The sequence below is a fragment of the Protopterus annectens genome, chromosome 3.part1, assembly GCF_019279795.1.
Source record: "Protopterus annectens isolate FY-2018-M chromosome 3.part1, PAN1.0, whole genome shotgun sequence".
Lineage (NCBI taxonomy): Eukaryota > Metazoa > Chordata > Ceratodontiformes > Protopteridae > Protopterus > Protopterus annectens.
In genome coordinates, this window is record NC_056732.1 from 1711446297 (window position 1) to 1711469466 (window position 23170).

At 35.7% G+C, this 23170-nt stretch overlaps 1 protein-coding gene across 1 annotated transcript in view; it reads left to right on the forward strand.

Annotated features, from left to right (window-relative positions):
- SLC39A4 (solute carrier family 39 member 4) overlaps positions 1-23170 on the forward strand; it is a 471457-nt gene that overhangs the window by 193500 nt on the left and 254787 nt on the right. Inside the window, exon 6 of the mRNA XM_044067721.1 lies at positions 7620-7647. Coding sequence (XP_043923656.1) covers positions 7620-7647 — 28 coding nt within the window. The remainder of the gene's footprint in view (positions 1-7619; positions 7648-23170) is intronic.

Consider the following 23170-nt stretch of genomic DNA (forward strand, 5'->3'; position numbering starts at 1 on the left):
GAGATTTTGGAATTAATATATTCAGGGAAGCAGAGGCTCAAGAACAGCTAGTCTGTGCATCTTCGATGGAACATGTGTTAAAAATGTATGAGAGACACCAATGACCACTGAAAGTACAGGTAGTGTATTTCCTAATACTGATTAGGCATGGCTTCGTTTCTGTTCAGTTCACACCCTGCAGTGACTTATTCCTTAATCATACATTATTTGGCCACACTCACCAGTTTGCATGTAACAACAGACCAAAATGTAGGTTGGCATTTCATTTGTACCTCAAAATATTTCAACTGTGCCTTCAAACATTGCATCAGCAAATTATTTATACTCTGGCATAAAAATCATATTCTGCAAAGCTACATTTGTATGGTTTGTTTTGCTTAGTTTTAAAAGGAGTACATTTTACCATAAGCAGTGGCATATTTTTATCCTTAGTACACACAGTGTTGTCACTCAAATCTTTTTGGCTTACATATCTCAAATTCTGTAAGTTATTTAACACAGTCTTCACAACAGCAGCATTTAGATAACCTTCCCAAATCTACCTTTTTATTTCTTATTACCCTTCAATTTACTCCACCCTGTCTTAAGGAAGGGCAGGCTCAGGGGTATGAAAATATCCCCCCCATTGACAGTACTTATTTTTATACCATCTTCACTTTACCCTTCTGCCCTTTCACAGTTCTCAAAACCACTCCAGAGAACACATATCACTTTGTTCCACTAATTGTTAAATATGTCAGTTATCTGCTGGAACCTATACCTGCCTTCACACATTTTCAACATATTCCATGCCTCCCTGCCCCATTAGGTGTCTGATTAATCCAAGCCATTTCACATACTCCCATTTTGCAAATGCATCCCCTATTTCATATCTATGTTATTGTTTTATGAAAATATTTTATTGACTACCTGTTTTGTTTGTTTGTCTCTTTTCCTACTATGCCAAATGCCAAATCCTGCAATCCAGTAGTATACTTTTTCATTGCACCATGAGCCAGAACTCTCTTGTCTTCACCCACAAGTCTCCAGCCCATACATAAGTATGCATTATATAGAGAAATACTTTTCCTCTCTACATCTAGTGTTTCCCTTTTTCTAGTATAGTTTGGTTGGTTTCATCAGGAAGGATAATCAAGTAACACCTTTGTGTGTATCATACATATCCTTCCTGATAACCTGAGCTTCAGAGTCACTTCCCAAATCTCATTCTACCCTTTTAGCCTAAGGGTGTCAACGGCCCTTTTTTGTATCAATTCTAGCATATCTATGGAGTCACTTTTTATTACCAAAAATAGAACCTACAAATTAGTGCTTTACTACTCATGTCCTACTTCATGAATTTGTTTATTTTTCTATTTATTTCTCTATTTCTTTATTTTAATATTGGTTGTCTTGGTAGGTGTAGTGGTCCACAGACCCCTTTTTAGCCATGATTGGAACCAAATGACAACACCAACTTAGCCAAAATATACAAATCTAAAGACAGGCAAAGAAGAAATAGATCCCATAATCCAATGTGTCACCTCCCTGGGCTGAGGCAGGAATTGTTCAGAACTGATCAATGATCTACCCCAGTAAAAAAAAATAAATAAATAAATAATAAATATATAGTGTTACGGTCACATGCCAAGGTGCAAGTCACAGATATGAACTGAGAAGGAGTGCCATTAAATAAGCCCAGTGTCAAACAACAGATTAGTGTTCTGACAATTGCAGTTTTGGTTACCGAGTATATGGAGAATTGGGGTACGTGAATTATTTAAGGCATTTCATTTTATTGGTTAGAAATCTTATGGGCCTTTCCAGTTGAGTGATATGACTGAATTTGTACATACCAAAAGGAGAAACTGTATTCAATGATGGGTCTGATAAGGGAAGAATACAGTGGCAGGATGACTTTCTTGTATCTTGAAGATATTCCTTTGGAAATGAACTGAGCCAGATGCCTGACTAAAGTAGAAACATGATGATTGAATAACAGACAGTTGTTTGCATAAATACCTAGGTCTCTTATGACTGTATCTGAAGAGAAGTACCATTTATAGCATACAAAGTGGGCACTATGCTCCACTTTTTTCACTTAGATTTAGATAAACTTTGATACACTATGTATGTGCATATTCCAGATCTCTTTCGCATGAGACGATGAGCGGATAACAGTGAACAGTTTGCAGTCATCAGTAAACTTGGTCAACCACACTTCTGGAATATTGGCTTGGATATCTGCAAAACAAATGATATGCAAGAGAGGAACCAGAACTTATCCCTGTGGTACCCCACTAGTTGCAATTTTATATTATGAGATGGAACCAGTAATTTTCACAACCTGGGATCTGTTGGACAGCCAATTTGCAATCTCAAGGAATTAGACCAACGTGTGGCAGATTTATTTCAATGATTTCATGTTCAAGTTTTATCATGTACAAAAAGCATATAATGCTACTAAGTCTTTCAGTAGATCTGAATTATTAAGATATGGTGAGAAAACAAGGAAGTATTCATCTTTGTGTTTTGTTACTACTTTTGGTAGCAGTTCCCTGGCTTTTCAAAATTTAATATTTAAGCATTGGGACATTCTTTTGATAGACAGCAAGTTAGCCGATTTGATACCATCAAAATGCAAGTTTTCATTCAGACGAAGCACAGTAATAGGAAATAAGTTACACCATTATAAAAGATATACTGGTTGATTTGGATGGACAACAAACTACTGATGGTATACAATTAAAGGGACAATTTTCATGTGGTCATTGTTCTGCCTGTAAGGTAGTCATGTTTTTTTTTCTGCTAATACTGCTCAAGTTTTTGACATTAGATGTTATAATTCTTGCACTATCGAATGGATAATTTATCTAGCTAGTTGTTCTTCTTGTTGACCATCTCCAAGTAACTTTCACTATTCAGTCAAAGCATAACACTGATATATTTGCTCTTACACTGAAATAAGCTGGGAACAGCATTTTAGTCTAAATTTTAGAAATAATGAAATGGTAATCCCAATGAAATTAATGATGAATTTAGCAGTCATTACTGATATCTGTCAGTCAGCCTGATATAAAAGTAGCAGCTGGAGAAATGGATGAATTCTACCACAAGATGATGACCACAGAGCCAAATTAATTTCTGTCAGCACAAATATACTGAGAAATTAAAAATAATCTCCTCTTGTGAGCTGCAAGAGAGAGCATTAATAGTACAGAGGGATAAAGCCTCTGCTACTGCCCAGAGCATTGGAGTTAAATTAGTGGCCTTATCAGCTTGACTGGGCTAGCAGGAGAGGATATGTGTATGTCCATCCTGGGAGGGGGGCAGTGAAAAGCCAGACACATAGTCCAAAGTCTTGCAAAGGGATGCAAATGTGCAGCATAGGTGGTCATTAGACTCACCAGGACACCACTGAGTGATAGAATTTATGATGGGTGGAGAGGAGCATTTATACAATTCAAGAAGGCATTGTGAGCAATTAGAGTAGTACAGCCACCCCCCCCCCCAAGCTAGGGTTAATCCATTCAAATGCTCTCATTACTAGGCTGGTAACAAAAGCATAAAGCACCCTCATGGGTTCTCGAGTGATTGACCCCTCCACCCTGATAACTCTTGCACTGTCTCCTGCAGAAAGTCCTTGAGCTGAAGAGCAAATAGGACTTGATGATCATCAGGCATGGGGACAAAAACACCCAGAAAAACAAATCAACAAGCCCTACAGCAGAAAAATAAAACATTAAGGAGGCTATAAGGAAAAGCCCTCAATAAAAGACATGATTAAACAGATCACAGAAATCTCTAACTATGTTTTTTTTATTTATCACCCAGATTGGGATATACTAGGTTAGACTGGGGAGTTTCAGGGCATACAACTGAGCTGAGATGCTCCACTTGTGTGTCACAAGGATAGAGATACCTTATTTGGTTATACCTTCAGGGCAATATTGAAAGACGTCCTAGGAAAGCTAAGTTTGGATAGCAGAAAGTTGAGTGTGTAAGTTAATTTAAAATTGGGTCTGCCTCACATCATATGCATACACAAAAGGGACAACAGAGACTGAACTGATGCAATTTGGATGGTGAAGATTTCAAGCAGTTGAAAGATATATTAGGTCACAGTGGATCTAATCAATGGTCTCTTTTGCAGATGACATAAATCAGCTGATGGAGATTTAGGTACTTGGTCATTACTATATGTATATCATGTGGACAGAGGGCTAGCAAAGCAGCAATATATTTGTTCACTGTTTGGATCAGATAAGGTAAAGTAAGCAGGAATCATGATAGTTTGGTTAGAGAGCATTAAAGGCATGCCAGAATGGAGCCAAAAACATCAAAGCAGTTGAGATGATTAGGAACATCATAAACAGATTTATCTGGCAATGAGAGACAGCATTAGGGAGGGGTGCAACATGTGGGTATTAATGTAAAATAACCTGAGGATTCAGCAATGATGATGTTCGCCTATCCAGTTTAGGTATGCAGCTGTTTTAAATAACCTGAGAAGGGGAACAGAAGAGATTTTCAACAAATATGTTTGGGTGAAAGGGTGACATATCATCCTACTGTGGCAGAAGAACAGACTTAGTAGGTTAATCTGAAAATCGTGACTAGCAAGTGACTATCGTTGATTTTTCTGACAATTGGCCTAGACTGGTTCACAATTCTATTCCTTGACTGGCATAACAAATGTATGGCTGCAGCCATTTCTTCCAAACACATGTGTTGTGAGGTCATTAGTAAGAGCAAGCATTTTTATATTGATCCTGAGGCAATAAGGTGTACTCCTTATCAGTAAAAAAAGACTTATGGGGCATTTCCATACTATACATTTTTATAAAAGTACAATCAAAAAATGTTCCGTAATAACACTATTACACTGAATCAGTAATGTATACACATTATGTATTATAAGCAGCAAGTAATACATCAAGAAAGCTTTCCCACAAATATATAATACATGAAGGGTAGGTTCATAAGTTCATAGGTATATACTAGGCTAATGACAAGTAGGGCCTTTATAAGCCTAGCCATGCAATCAAAATGTGACCCAAAAAGTTGATTTATACAGGTGGTGGTTTACTGACTTCCTCTGTCCATCAGAGACATAGGAGCCAGACCAGGGGTGAATTTCTGATGACCCATCCATTGGTCCAAGTTAAAAAGGATAGGGAGGAACTCTGCTTCACATGCATGGGGAGCCTGTTCAGGAATTTTCTGAGAAACATATCTGTCTCTCTAACATGTCCTATTTATGTTGCAAACAAAATTCAATTATTTTAATCTAATAGTTATGATGCTGTTTGTTTTGTGTATGTGCAAAACATTTATCAAAACAGGGTCCAGAGATGCCTTGTATGCCAAGCAAAGATCACTTCTCAGAAGTCTGTATGATACTGAGTAAAGAGACAGGGCTTTGAGGCGATCAGCATAGGACATTGTGTTTACTCCCTCTATTCTTTTTGTGGATGTTACAGTTACTGTATGTGTCTGGTCAGGTACTAGGATGGATCTGATGAGGGCTGAGTGCAATTGTATGATGACATCTCTGGACCTAGATGCCATGCCCTAGCTTATAAGTTGAACAACACAGAAAGATTTTCATACTACCTTGGACACATGCTGGTCAAAGGCTAGGTTACTATCTATATGAGTTCCTAGTTCCCTGACTAGTGAATCAACTTTTTAGGGTGTTTACTGATAACATAGTTATCTGGGGTGGCAGACTCCCAAAAGGTATAATAATGCATTTCTTGGTATTGAGTTTTAAGCCATGCTTTGCCACCAAATGTTTGTCTGTATTAGACCTTCCTGAAGAGCGTTCTGATTTTGGGGGGATTCAATGACTGCTTCCAGTTTGCAGAAGTAGATGCCAAAGAAGAGTGAGTCCAGTATAGAGCCCTGGGAGACTCCACTGGTGACCAGTCTCTTTGTGGAGGTGGCATCACTAATTCTAACCTCCTGGGTCCTATCTGTGAGCCAGGTAGCTATCTAGTGTGTTATAAAGAGGTTTATACCTAGTTCCATAAGTTTGTTGACAATGCCAAAGTAAGGTATTCTAGCAATTGCTTTAGCCAGATCTAGGTGGTCAGTATACACCATTTGCCCCTCATCCATTGCCTTAGTGACCTTTTCAAGGAACTCCAGCAGATTCAGTAAGCATGTCCTTCCTATGACAAAGCCAGACTGGGATGGATCCAGTGTCTGGAGGTTGCCTATGTTCTTGTCGATTATTTCCATGATGATTCTTTCCATTGCTTTGCCAATAAGACTAGTCAGACTAATGGGTCTCTAGTTTTGGGGATCTGTTGAAGGTCCACCCTTATGAATGGGATGACCGTTGCAGTCCTCTTTTCATGTGGCACAAAGTCTGGCTTAAGACTCTAGTTAAATAATGATTCCAGTAGTCCTGATAAGTCATATTTTAGACCATTCAGAGGCATCCTGGGATGTTATTGGGGCTCACTGAGACAGTGTTCTTGGCTTTAGTGAGTGCAGCCAGTATATGTTCCCTAGTTATATCTTGAGGGGTTATGTTTGAGGGTATTTTTCAGGGGATGGTTAGGGGGTGAGAGGGGGTAAGGTTGGAAGTGAATTTGTCTGCTAACAGGTTTGCTATATCATCAGGTTCAGTGAATGTGGCACCATTAACCACCAGTTCAGCACATTGCTGTGTGTTGCCCTTGATGTTTATGACATAGCTGTAGAAGACCTTATGGTTATATTTCACCCAGGAGGCTATCTTAACCTCAAAGTTCACTTTGATTGACCTAATTAGCCTTCTTAGTTGCATAGTACTTTGATCTGCGGTGGTGGTGCTACGGTAGCGTTGTCGCCTCATAGCAATACATTGTCCCATTCGATTCTCAGCTAGAGCGTCTTCTGTGTGGAGGCATACATGAATGGGGCGTGCCGTCATTGATGGTTGTGTGTCAGGGTTGGTAACTCTGTACATAAAAATCCACTACCAATCATTAGCGGACCGGAGTTCCGCTGTAGCGACCCCTAACCGGGAAAAAGCCAAAAGACACGAACAAGTTGCATAGTACTTTGATGAGAGAGTTTCTAGTTTTATGGGAATTACCTCTCCTGATATTTGCCATTTTTTTCCCTTTTGTTGTATATCCTGTTTAACTTGGGATGCCACTGGGGTGTTATTTGTGGTGCTAGTCTTGGGCTTACTTCTAGTAAGTACAACAGCCTCTATGCAGCCATTGACATGGTTGTACAGTTTCTGATAGCAATTCAGAATAGGTGGCTGTATTCTCTGTGTTTGGAGGGACATTGAATTCTGACAAGCCATCACTTAATAAAAGGTAATTTGACTTGGAAGAGTTCCTAACTGTTACTGCTTTTAATGAAATTATGGATTTGATTTTGATTTTGAAGAAGACAGATTTATGGTCGAATCTTACCAGGGAGGATGAGACATTGGTGGCGGGGGGGGGGGGGGTGCAATGTTCTCTCATATTTGTATGTTGGAGCCTGTAGTGAATGTATTCACTATTTAGTCAAACATATTTATGAAGTCCAGGAATCTCTGTGACAGCAGGGTTGAAGCTGGGTAGGATTCCCAATCTATACAGGGGTAATTAAAGTCTCCCATGAATAGCCAAAAACAAAAAGGCTGGAAGCACAAGAGAGAACCAACAACTCAATAGTGTTAAAAACGTTTTAATCCACGCTTTCGTAAAAACTTCTTCAGAATAAATCTGTCTTAAAACAGTCAGTTTAAATACACTCATTAATTAATTAAAACTGATGAAATTCAATGAACTAATTTAACAAGATTACAAACAATCAATCAGTCAAATCTACTTTTTCTATTTTCAAGAAAGCATTTAATGTTTATGTATTCATTTAACCCTGGTAAAATGTCAGCACCTAACCTTAGCTGCCATAAAGTCTCCTTTCTTTCCACTTTGTTTTTAACATTGCCCCCTCTCATATCCTTATTAATATGCTCTAAAACATCAAAAGACTTTTTTTTAAAATTAGTACATAACATTGTGTGTCTATACAAAGCATTGTTGGTGTATTTAGTTTTTATGGCATAGCAATGTTCTTTAATACGTTTGCTTAACTTTCTAGTTGCCATTCCTATATAGAATGCTTTGCACCCTTAGCATAAAGCAATGCAAACCACATTAAATGTATTACATGTAAACCTGCCGGATGCAGCACTGGTCCCATTAAGATGAGTTAAGCAAACATAAGGTCCCTCGTGAATAAATCTGCAGGCAGAACAACTGAAACATTTGTAAGTCCCTTTTGGTCTATCTCTCTCAGGTAAAACTATATCTGAGTCTTCATGTTGTAACAGTTCTTTTAAACTACTTGATTATTTTGTTTATGAAACTAGGTGTTTTGCCTAAGATGATAGACAAATTATTACTTCCTCTTATTATCTTCCAGTTGTCAGTTATAATGTTTTTTATCATTTCACTGTTAACAGACATATCCACTACACATCTTGGTGTTTTTGATAAAGTTCCTATTTCTGAACCTTCCATAATATTTTTCTTGGTTAAACCATAAATCAAAATTGGCCCAAAATCTGTATGTCTTCTGTTAGAAATCTCTGATGCCAAATTTGCCAACATCACATCAGAATAACCTTTGGATAAAAACAAACCAGTGATGAATGTTGTTTCTAAAAAGAAATCATCATCATCACTGATGAGCCTAGAAGCTCTTATATATTGTCCTTTTGGAACTTTTCTTCTCATGAAAGCAGGATGGTTGCTCTGAAAATGTAAATAGTTATTCACATACGTCTCCTTTCTGTATATTTTACATTTGTATCCCATGTAAGTGTCACATCCAAAAAATTAATAATATGACCTACATTACCTAGTGTGAATTTCAAAAATACACTACTCATGTTTAATTGTTCCAAAAATATATTTGCCTTTGATTCTGTACGTCTTATAACAAAAAAACAAGCCATCTGTAAAACGACCATAGAATAAGATATCCTTAGCTAAAGGTATCTTAGGTAGGTGTTCTAATTCCCACCAAACCATAACTAAACCTGAAAAGGTAGGAGCTACTGTGGCACACATCGCTACTCCTCTTTGTTGTCAATAAAATTTCTTATTAAAAACAAAGAAATTGTTTTCTAACAGAAGCTCTAATAATGCAATACAGATCTTCACTGAATTCTGAGACCAATCTGTATATTTATTCAAAAAATTGTTAACATGATCTAACCCTTCCTCAAGGGGTATAGACGTATACAAAGAAACTATATCTATAGTAAGTAGAAAAAATTCATTTGTACTAAAAACTCCATTTGTTTCCTTTAAGTAATATTCCCTAATGGCTTCTAAAAAAAGACCAGGAGTCTTTAAAATAAGACGCCAAGCTTTGTGTTAAAGGATTGAGTAAATTGTCAAGGTATAAAGAAATGCCCTTGGTTGCACTTCCTGCTGCAGAAACAATAGCCCGAAAAGGGGGGTTATTAACATTTTTGTGTATTTTGGGAATCCCAAATAATACGCCAGTTCCTGGATGTTCAACTGTTAAGTAGTTATATACTTCTAATTCCAGTTCGCCATTCATAAAAAAATCATATAGAGCATACTTGAAATATTTATTGCTCCTATCTATGGCTTCAAAATTAACTTGACAATATTCTTCTTGATTATTAAGCAATGCCTCCATTGCTCTCACATAATCTTTAGTATACATTACTACTAAACCACCCCCCTTATCGGCCTTCATTAATCTTATATCTGTTCTGCATTTCAATTCAGCTAATACTTTTTTCATTTCTTGTGTCAAGTTGAAAAGAGGTTTAACAGATCTATTAGTTAACAAAGTTCTAATTTTGTTTGAGCAAAACATTTCAAAAACCTTAATAGTATTGTGTAATGCTTGGTTAAATGTTGATGGTTTTCTAATAATATTAAAAGAAACAGTTTCAACGTCCTTCATAACAAACATTAAACTTAATGTACATGTGTACAACTTCAGATTCAGCAATGTGTTCGCACGCTTGCTTGGGACAAATCCCAAACCAAGTTTCAACAAACATTCTTGTTCTAAGTTGAAAGAAATATCAGTCAGATTATAAATTTTCACTAAAGAACTCACTTCTGTTTCAAAAGGTGTTATTTCTGAAAATGGCTCCTGCCTCGATTCTGGTTCTGTTTCATCATTTTCAGACCATCCTTCCCGTTTTTTGATACATGGTTTGCTTTGGAATTATTCTCATCCAAAGCTACCCCTGAAACTGATTTATTGAGTACTGAGCATATCTGCATTGTGGTTTTATTCACATTGCTTGAGACTCCATCTTGCTGTTGAAATGTAGTTACCAAAGGTCTAATCCAGGACTGAGATTTGTTCCTGCCTATATTTAAAGGTGCATTACCTTGTTTGACAGCTGAACTATAGAAAACAGATGTAATACTGTTGGAACGCTTACTGTTCTTCTGAAAAAAAAAATACTTGTAATTCGTACTAAAATTAAAAGCTTGCCCGCTGTTATAGGCAGCTATATCACGATCCAACTTTTTAGTTTTCCTTTGAACTATCATTTGTTCAAAGCTGTTCACTTGCTGGCAAATTCGCTCATAGTCTTAAAATTACCATTACCAGTGCTGTTGACCAAATCAGTGATGTGAGTATCTAGAGCTTCTAATTCAATTTTCAATTCTTCCATGCGCTGTTCATTATGTTTTGTTAATAGCTTGAGAAACTCACGGCCAGCTTTATTAAAAAAAATCAGTCACTTCCGAAAAGAATGGTTCATTACGATTAGCACCATTAGGGATTTTTATGAACCCTAACTCTTCTGGTACTATTTCGGATGGAATACAACAAGTGAAATATTTGTTTTCAACAATCAATGCTCTATATTTCTTCAATTTGTTCTCTAACTCATCCAATAATTCAGACATACTACCTTCTAACTTCTCACTCTCCTCAGCTGAACGCTCAGCTGTTAACATTACTGTCGAAAATGGTTCAGGTATGTGACTTAAAGCTGAAGCCACATCTTTGTAAAAAATCTGTCTGTTAGATGCACTCACCCCTTTATTCAAAGCTGATGGTGCACCTCCCGTGGTTTTTGAAACTGGCAAAGATGAAACCAAAGTATCCGATTGCTTCCAATCTCCATTGTTAGAAAATATTTTAGTTAACAACGGCAAAGAATTCTGAATGTTTTTAAGTTCAGATACAAAGGCTGCCATAAGTGGTTGCTACCTGTCCATAATAGAGTGTATACTCAAATCCATAAGGTTATTGTCTGGGGCCTCAACCATAAAACAAATGAAACCAAAATAGAACAATAACAACCAAAAACAAAAAGGCTGGAAGCACAAGAGAAAACCAACAACTAAATAGCATTAAAAACATGTTAATCCATGCTTTCGTAAAAATTTCTTCAGAATAAATCTGTCTTAAAACAATCAGTTTAAATACACTCATTAATTAATTAAAACTGATGAAATTCAATTAACTGACCACACATTAGGGCATACTAACGTAGGTACTTTAATGCACTTAGTTATGAATAGACATTTACCACACATTAGGATATACTAACACAGCTACAGTAATGCACTTAGTTATGAATAGACATTGACCACACATTAGGACATACTAACACAGCTACAGTAATGCACTTAGTTATGAATAGACATTGACCACACATTAGGACATACTAATGTAGCTACAGTAATGCACTTAGTTATGAATATACATTTACCACACATTAGGACATACTAACGTAGCTACATTAATGCACTTAGTTATGAATAGACATTGACCACACATTAGGACATACTAACGTAGCTACAGTAATGCACTTAGTTATGAATAGACATTGACCACACATTAGGACATACTAATGTAGCTACAATAATGCACTTAGTTATGAATAGACATTTACCACACATTAGGACATACTAACGTAGCTACAGTAATGCACTTAGTTATGAATAGACATTGACCACACATTAGGACATACTAACACAGCTACAGTAATGCACTTAGTTATGAATTGACATTGACCACACATTTGGACATACTAAAACAGCTACAGTAATGCACTTAGTTATGAATAGACATTGACCACACATTAGGACATACTAATGTAGCTACATTAATGCACTTAGTTATGAATAGACATTGACCACACATTAGGACATACTAACACAGCTACAGTAATGCACTTAGTTATGAATAGACATTGACCACACATTAGGACATACTAACACAGCTACAGTAATGCACTTAGTTATGAACAGACATTGACCACACATTAGGACATACTAACGTAGCTACATTAATGCACTTAATTATGATTAGACATTGACCACACATTAGGACATACTAAAGTAGCTACAATAATGCACTTAGTTATGAGTAGACATTGACCACACATTAGGACATGCTAACCTAGCTACAGTAATGCACTTAGTTATGAATAGACATTGGCCACACATTCGGGCAAACAAACGTAGCTAGAGTATTACAATTAGTTATGAATAGACATTGACTACACATAAAAACATACTAACGGAGCTACGTTAATGCACTTAATTATGATTAGACATTGATCACACATTAGGACATACTAACGTAGCTACAGTAATGCACTTAGTTATGAATAGACATTGACCACACATTAGGACATACTAATGTAGCTACAGTAATGCACTTAGTTATGAATAGACATTGACCACACATTAGGACATACTAACACAGCTACAGTAATGCACTTAGTTATGAATAGACATTGACCACACATTAGGACATACTAACGTAGCTACAGTAATGCACTTAGTTATAAATAGACATTAACCACACCTTAGGACATAATCATGTAGGTACAATAATGCACTTAGTTATGAATCGACATTTACCACACATTAGGACATACTAACACAGCCACAGTAATGCACTTAGTTATGAATAGACATTGACCACACATTAGAACATACTAACGTAGCTAACGTAGCTACATTAATGCAATTAGTAATGAATAGACATTGACCACACATTAGGATGTACTAATGTAGCTACAGTAATGCACTTAGTTATGAATAGGCATTGACCACACATTAGGATATACTAACATAGGTACAGTAATGCATTTAGTTAGGAATAGACATTGGCCACACATTAGGATGTACTAATGTAGCTACAGTAATGCACTTAGTTATGAATAGACATTGACCACACATTAGGATATACTAACGTAGGTACAGTAATGCACTTAGTTATGAACAGACATTTACCACACATTAGGACATACTAACATAGCTACAGTAATGCACTTAGTTATGAATAGACATTGACCACACATTAGGACGTACTAATGTAGCTACAGTAATGCACTTAGTTATGAATAGACATTGACCACACATTAGGATATACTAATGTAGGTACATTAATGCACTTAGTTATGAATAGACATTTACCACACATTAGGACATACTAAAATAGTTACAGTAATGCACTTAGTTATGAATAGACATTGACCGCACATTAGGACATACTAACGTAGCTACATTAATGCACTTAGTTATCAAGAGACAATGATCACACATTAGGACATACTAACACAGCTAGAGTAATGCACTTAGTTATGTATAGACATTGACCACACATTAGGACATACTAACACATCTACAGTAATGCACTTAGTTATGAGTAGACATTGACCACACATTAGGACTTACTAACACAGCTAAATTAATGCACTTAGTTATGAATATACATTGACCACACATTAAGACATACTAACATAGCGACAGTAATGCACTTAGTTATCAATAGACATTGACCACACTTTAGGACATACTAACACAGCTACAGTAATGCACTTAGTTATGTATAGACATTGACCACACATTAGGACATACTAATGTAGCTACAGTAATGCACTTAGTTATGAATAGACATTTACCACACATTAGGATATACTAACGTAGGTACAGTAATGCACTTAGTTATGAACAGACATTTACCACACATTAGGACATACTAACATAGCTACAGTAATGCACTTAGTTATGAATAGACATTGACCACACATTAGGACATACTAATGTAGCTACAGTAATGCACTTAGTTATGAATAGACATTGACCACACATTAGGATATACTAATGTAGGTACAGTAATGCACTTAGTTATGAACAGACATTGACCACACATTAGGACATACTAACGTAGCTACATTAATGCACTTAGTTATCAAGAGACAATGATCTCACATTAGGACATACTAAAACAGCTAGAGTAATGCACTTAGTTATGTATAGACATTGACCACACATGAGGACATACTAACACATCTACAGTAATGCACTTAGTTATGAGTAGACATTGACCACACATTAAGACTTACTAACACAGCTAAATTAATGCACTTAGTTATGAATATACATTGACCACACATTAAGACATACTAGCATAGCTACAGTAATGCACTTAATTATGAATAGACATTGAGCACACATTAGGACATACTAAAATAGTTACAGTAATGCACTTAGTTATGAATAGACATTGACCACACATTAGGACATACTAACGTAGCTACATTAATGCACTTAGTTATCAAGAGACAATGATCACACATTATGACATACTAACACAGCTAGAGTAATGCACTTAGTTATGTATAGACATTGACCACACATGAGGACATACTAACACATCTACAGTAATGCACTTAGTTATGAGTAGACATTGACCACACATTAGGACTTACTAACACAGCTAAAGTAATGCACTTAGTTATGAATATACATTGACCACACATTAAGACATACTAACATAGCGACAGTAATGCACTTAGTTATGAATAGACATTGAGCACACTTTAGGACATACTAACATAGCTACACTAATGCACTTAATTATGTATAGACATTTACGACACATTAGGACATACAAACATAGCTACAGTAATGCAGTTAGTTATGAATAGACAATGACCACACATTAGGACATATTAACGTAGCTACAGTAATACACTTAGTTACGAATAGACATTTACCACACATTAGGACATACAAACATAGCTACAGCAATGCACTTAGTTATGAATAGGCAATGACCACACATTAAGACATACTAACATAGTTACAGTAATACACTTAGTTACGAATAGACATTTACCACACATTAGGACATACTAATGTAGCTACTGTAATGCACTTAGTTATGAATAGACATTGACCACACATAAAAACATACTAATGTAGCTACATTAATGCACTTAGTTATGAATAGACATTGACCACACATTAGGACATACTAACACAGCTACAGTAATGCACTTAGTTATGAATTGACATTGACCACACATTTGGACATACTAAAACAGCTACAGTAATGCACTTTGTTATGAACAGACATTGACCACACATTAGGACATGCTAACCTAGCTACAGTAATGCACTTAGTTATGAATAGACATTGGCCACACATTCGGGCATACTAACGTAGCTAGAGTATTACAATTAGTTATGAATAGACATTGACTACACATAAAAACATACTAACGGAGCTACGTTAATGCACTTAATTATGATTAGACATTGACCACACATTAGGACATACTAACGTAGCTACATTAATGAACTTAATTATGATTAGACATTGACCACACATTAGGACATACTAATGTAGCTACAATAATGCACTTAGTTATGAGTAGACATTGACCACACATTAGGACATGCTAACCTAGCTACAGTAATGCACTTAGTTATGAATAAACATTGGCCACACATTCGGGCATACTAACATAGCTAGAGTATTACAATTAGTTATGAATAGACATTGACTACACATAAAAACATACTAACGGAGCTACGTTAATGCACTTAATTATGATTAGACATTGATGACACATTAGGACATACTAACGTAGGTACAGTAATGCACTTAGTTATGAATAGACATTGACCACACATTAGGACATACTAACGTAGCTACAGTAATGCACCTAGTTGGGAATAGACATTGTCCACACATTAGGACATGCTAACACAGCAACAGTAATGCACTTATTTATGAATAGACATTGACCACACATTAGGACATACTAACACTGCTACATTAATGCACTTAGTTATGAATAGACATTGACCACACATTAGGACATACTAATGTAGGTACAGTATTGCACTTAGTTATAAATAGACATTAACCACACCTTAGGACATAATCATGTAGGTACAGTAATGCACTTAGTTATGAATAGGCATTGAACAAACATTATGACATACTAACATAGCTACAGTAATGCACTTAGTTATAAATAGACATTGACCACTTATTAGGAGATACTGAGATAGCTAGAGTAACGCACTTAGTTATGAATAGACATTGACCACACATTAAGACATTCTAACACAGCTACAGTAATGCACTTAGTTATCAATAGACATTGACCACACATTAGGAAACACTAACAAAGCTACAGTAATGCACTTAGTTATGAATAGACCTTAACCACACATTAGGACATACTAACATAGCTACGGTAATGCACTTAGTTATGAATAGACATTGACCACACATTAGGACATACTAACACAGCTACAGTAATGCACTTAGTTATGAATAGACATTGACCACACATTAGAACGTACTAACGTAGCTAACGCAGCTACATTAATGCACTTAGTAATGAATAGACATTTACCACACATTAGGACATACTAACACAGCTACAGTAATGCACTTAGTTATGAATAGATATTGACCACACATTAGGACTTACTAACACAGTTACAGTAATGCACTTAGTTATGAATAGACATTGACCACACATTAGGACATACTAATGTAGCTACAGTAATGCACTTAGTTATGAATAGACATTGACCACACATTAGGATATACTAATGTAGGTACAGTAATGCATTTAGTTATGAACAAATATTTACGACACATTAGGACATATTAACATAGCTACAGTAATGCACTTAGTTATGAATAGACATTGACCACACATTAGGACATACTAATGTAGCTACAGTAATGCACTTAGTTATGAATAGACATTGACCACACATTAGGACATACTAACATACCTACAGTAATGCACTTAGTTATGAATAGACATTGACCACACATTAGGACATACTAGTATAGCTACATTAATGCACTTAGTTATCAAGAGACAATGATCACACATTAGGACATACTAACACAGCTAGAGTAATGCACTTAGTTATGTATAGACATTGACCACACATTAGGACATACTAACACAGCTACAGTAATGCACTTAGTTATGAGTAGACATTGACCACACATTAGGACATACTAATGTAGCTAGAGTAATGCACTTAATTATGTATAGACATTGACCACACATTAGGACATACTAAAATGGCTACAATAATGCACTTAGTTATGAATAGACATTGACCACACATTAGGACATACTAACGTAGCTACAGTAATGCACTTAGTTATGAATTGACATTGACCACACATTAGGACTAACTACCACAGCTACACTAATGCACTTACTTATGAATAGACATTGACCACACATTAGGACATACTAATGTAACTACATTAATGCACTTAATTATGATTAAACATTGACCACACATTAGGACATACTAACGAAGCTACAATAATGCACTTAGTTATGAGTAGACATTGACCACACATTAGGACATGCTAACCTAGCTACAGTAATGCACTTAGTTATGAATAGACATTGGCCACACATTCGGGCATACTAACATAGCTAGAGTATTACAATTAGTTATGAATAGACATTGACTACACATACGAACATACTAACGTAGCTGCATTAATGCACTTAATTATTATTAGACATTGACCACCCATTAGGACATACTAACGTAGCTACAGTAATGCACTCAGTTATGAATAGACATTGACCACACATTACGACATACTAACATAGCTACAGTAATACACTTAGTTGGGAATAGACATTGTCCACACATTAGGACATGCTAACACAGCTACAGTAATGCACTTATTTATGAATAGACATTGACCACACATTAGGGCATATTAACGCAGCTACATTAATGCACTTAGATATGAATAGACATTGACCACACATTAGAACATACTAATATAGGTACAGTAATGCACTTAGTTATAAATAGACATTGACCACAACTTAGGACATATTCACGTAGGTACAGTCATGCACTTAGTTATGAATAGGCATTGAACACACATTAGGACATACTAACATAGCTACAGTAATGCACTTAGTTATGAATAGACATTGACCACTTATTAGGAGATAGTGAGCTAGCTACAGTAATGCACTTAGTTATGAATAGACATTGACCACACATTAGGACATAGTAACACAGCTACAGTAATGCACTTAGTTATGAATAGACATTGACCATAGATTAGGACATACTAACATAGCAACAGTAATGCACTTAGTTATGACTAGACATTGACCACACATTAGGACATAGTAATGTAGCTACATTAATGCACTTAGTTATGAATAGACATTGACCTCACATTAGGACATACTAACACACAGCTACAGTAATGCACTTAGTTATGAATTGACATTGACCACACATTTGGACATACTAACACAGCTACAGTAATGCACTTAGTTATGAATAGACATTGACCACACATAAAACATACTAACATAGCTACATTAATGCACTTAGTTATGAGTAGACATTGACCACACAGGACAAACTACCACAGCTACACTAATGCACTTAGTTATGATTAGACATTGACTACACATTAGGACATGCTAACATAGCTACAGTAATGCACTTAGTTATGAATAGACAATGACCACACATTAGGACATACTAACATAGCTACAATAATGCACTTGGTATGAATAGACATTGACCACACATTAGGACATTCTAACATAGCTACAGTAATGCACTTAGTTATCAATAGACATTGACCACACATTAGACATACAAACACAGCTAAAGTAATACACTTAGTTATGAATAGACATTGAGCACACATTAGGACATAGTAACATAGCTACAGTAATGCTCTTAGTTACGAATAGACATTGACCACACATTAGGACATACTAACGTAGCTACAGTAATGCACTTAGTTATGAATAGACATTGACCACACATTAGGACATACTAACGTAGCTACATTAATGCACTTCGTTATTTATAGACATTTAAGAGACATTAGGACATACTAACGTAGCTACATTAATGCACTTAGTTATGAATAGACATTGACCACACATTAGGACATACTAATGCAGCTATAGTAATGTACATAGTTATGAATAGACATTGACAACTCATTAGGACATACTAACGTAGCTACAGTAATGCACGTAGTTAAGAATAGACATTTACCACACATTAGGACATACTAACATAGCTACAGTAATGCACTTAGTTATGAATAGACATTGATGACACATTAGGATGTACTAACGTAGCTACAGTAATGAAATTAGTTATGAGTAGACATTGACCACACATAAGGACATATTAACATAGTTACAGTAATGCACTTAATTAGGAATAAACATTTACCACACATTAGGACATACTAACACAGCTACAGTAATGGACTTAGTTATGAATAGACACTGACCACACATTAGGACATACTAACATAGCTACAGTAATGCACTTAGTTATTAATAAACATTTACCACACATTAGGACATACTAACTAAGCTACAGTAATGCACTTAGTTATAAATAGATATTGACCACACATTAGGGCATACTAACATAGCTACAGTAATGCACTTAGTTATGAATAGACATTGACCACACATTAGGACATACTAACATAGCTACAGTAATGCACTTAGTTATGAATAGACATTGACCACACATTAGGACATACTAACATAGCTACAGCAATGCACTTAGTTATGAATAGACATTGACCACACATTAGGACATACTAACATAGCTACAGTAATGCACTTAGTTATGAATAGACATTTACCACACATTAGGACATACTAGCGTAGCTACAATAATGCACTTAGTTATGTAAAGAAATTGACCACACATTAGGACATACAAACACAGCTACAGTAATACACTTAGTTATGAATAGACATTGATGACACATTAGGACATACTATCGTAGCTACAGTAATGCACTTAGTTATGAATAGACATTGACCACACATTAGAAAGTACTAACATAGCTGCAATAATGCACTTCATTATGAATAGACATTAGGACATACTAACACTGCTACAGTAATGCACTTAATTTTGAATAGATATTGACCACACATTAGGACAAACTAATGTAGCTACAGTAATGCACGTAGTTATGAATAGACATTGATCACACTTTTGGACATACTAGCACAGCTACAGTATTGCACTTTGTTCTGAATAGACAGTGACCAAACACTAGCACATACTAACGTAGGTACAGTAATGCACTTAGTTATGAATAGACATTTACCACACATTAGGACATACTAACATAGCTACATTAATGCACTTAGTTATGAATAGATATTGACCACACATTAGGACATGCTAACACACAGCTACAGTAATGCACTTAGTTATGAATTGACATTGACCACACATTTGGACATACTAACACAGCTACAGTAATGCACTTAGTTATGAATTGACATTGACCACACATTAGGACATACTACAGTAGGTACAGTAATGCACTTAGTTATGAATAGACACTGACCACACATTAGGACGTACTAACATAGCTACAGTAATGCACTTAGTTATGAATATACATTGACCCCACATTAAGACATACTAAAGTAGCTACAGTAATGCACTTAGTTGTGAATACACATTAAGACATACTACCATAGCTACATTAATGCACTTAGTTATGAATAGACATTGACCACACATTAGGACATGCTAACATAGCTACAACAATGCACTTAGTTATGAATATACATTTACCACACATTAGGACATACTAACCTAACTCCAGTAATGCACTTCATTATGAATAGACATTGACCACACATTAGAACATACTAACACAGCTACAGTAATGCACTTAGTTTTGAATAGACATTGACCACACATTAGGACATAATGACGTAGCCACAGTACTGCACTTAGTTGTGAATAGACGTTGACCACAAATTTGGACATGCTAACGTAACTACAGTAATGCACTTAGTTGTGAATAGACATTGACCACACATTAGAACATACTAACATAGCTACATTAATGCACTTAGTTATGAATAGACATTGGCTATATTTTAGGACATGCTAACATAGCTACAGTAATGCACTTAGTTATGAATAGACATTGAACACACATTAGGACATACCAACATAGCTAAAGTAATGCACTTAATTATGAATAGACATTGACCACACATTAGGACATGCTAACGTAGCTACATTAATGCACTTAGTTATGAATAGACATTGGCTATATTTTAGGACATGCTAACATAGCTACAGTAATGCACTTAGTTATGAATAGACATTGAACACACATTAGGACATACCAACATAGCTAAAGTAATGCACTTAATTATGAATAGACATTGACCACACATTAGGACATGCTAACGTAGCTACATTAATGCACATAGTTATAAATAGGCATTGACCACACATTAGGACATACTAACACAGGTACATTAATGCACTTACTTATGAATAGACATTGACCACACATTAGGGCATACTAACACGTAGCTACAGTAATTATCTTAGTTATGAATACACATTGACCACACATTAGGATGTACTAACGAAGCTACAGTAATGGACATAGTTATGAATAGACATTGATCACACATTAGGATGTACTAACATAGCTACAGTAATGCACTTAGTTATGAGTAGACATTGACCACACATTAGGACATACTAATGTAGGTCCAGTAATGCACTTAGTTATGAATAGGCATTTACCACACATTAGGACATATTAAGATAGCTACAGTAAATCCCTTAGTTATGAATAGACATTGACCTCACATTAGGACATACTAATGTAGCTACATTAATGCACTTAGTTATGAATAGACATTGACCACACATTAGGACATACTAACACAGCAACAGTAATGCACTTAGCTGCGAATAGACATTGACCACACATTAGGACATGCTAACGTAGCTACAGTAATGCACTTAGTTATGAATAGACCTTTACGACACATTAGAACATACTAACGTAGCTACAGTTATGCACTTAGTTATGAATTGACATTGGTCACACATTAGGACATACTAAAGTAGGAACAGTAATAAACTTAGTCATGAATAGACATTTACCACACATTAGGACATACTAACATAGTTACAGTAATACACTTAGTTATGAATAGACATTTACCACACATTAGGACATACTAACGTAGCTACAGTAATGCACTTAGTTATGAATAGACATTGACCCCACATTAGGGCATACTAACATTGCTACAGTAATGCACTTTGTTGTCAATACAAATTAGGACAAACTAACGTAGCTACATTATTGCACTTAGTTATGAATAGACATTGACTACACATTAGGACATACTAACATAGCTACAAGAATGCACTTAGTTATGAATAGACATTGATCACACATTTGGAAATACTGACACAGTTATAGTAATACACTTAGTTATGCATAGACATTGACCACACACAAGGGCATACTAACGTAGGTACAGTAATGCACTTCGTTATGAATAGACATTTACCACACTTTAGGAAACTAATGTAGCTACTGTAATGTACTTAGTTATGAATACACATTGACCACAAATTAGTACATGCTAACGTAGGTACAGTAATGCACTTAGTTGTCAATACAAATTAGGACATACTAAAGTAGCTACATTAATGCAGTTAGTTATGAATAGACATTGACCACACATTAGGACATACTAACATAGCTACATTAATGCACTTAGTTATGAATAGACATTAACCACAAATTAGGACATACTAATGTAGCTATAGTAATGCACTTAGTTATGAATAGACATTGATCACACATTAGGGCATACTGACACAGAATCAGTAATGCACTTAATTATGAATAGACGTTGACCACACATTAGGACACGCTAACATAGCTACATTAATGCACTTTGTTATGAATAGACATTGACCCCACATTAGGACATACTAATGTAGCTACAGTAATGCACTTAGTTATGAATAGACATTGACCACACATTAGGACATACTAACATAGC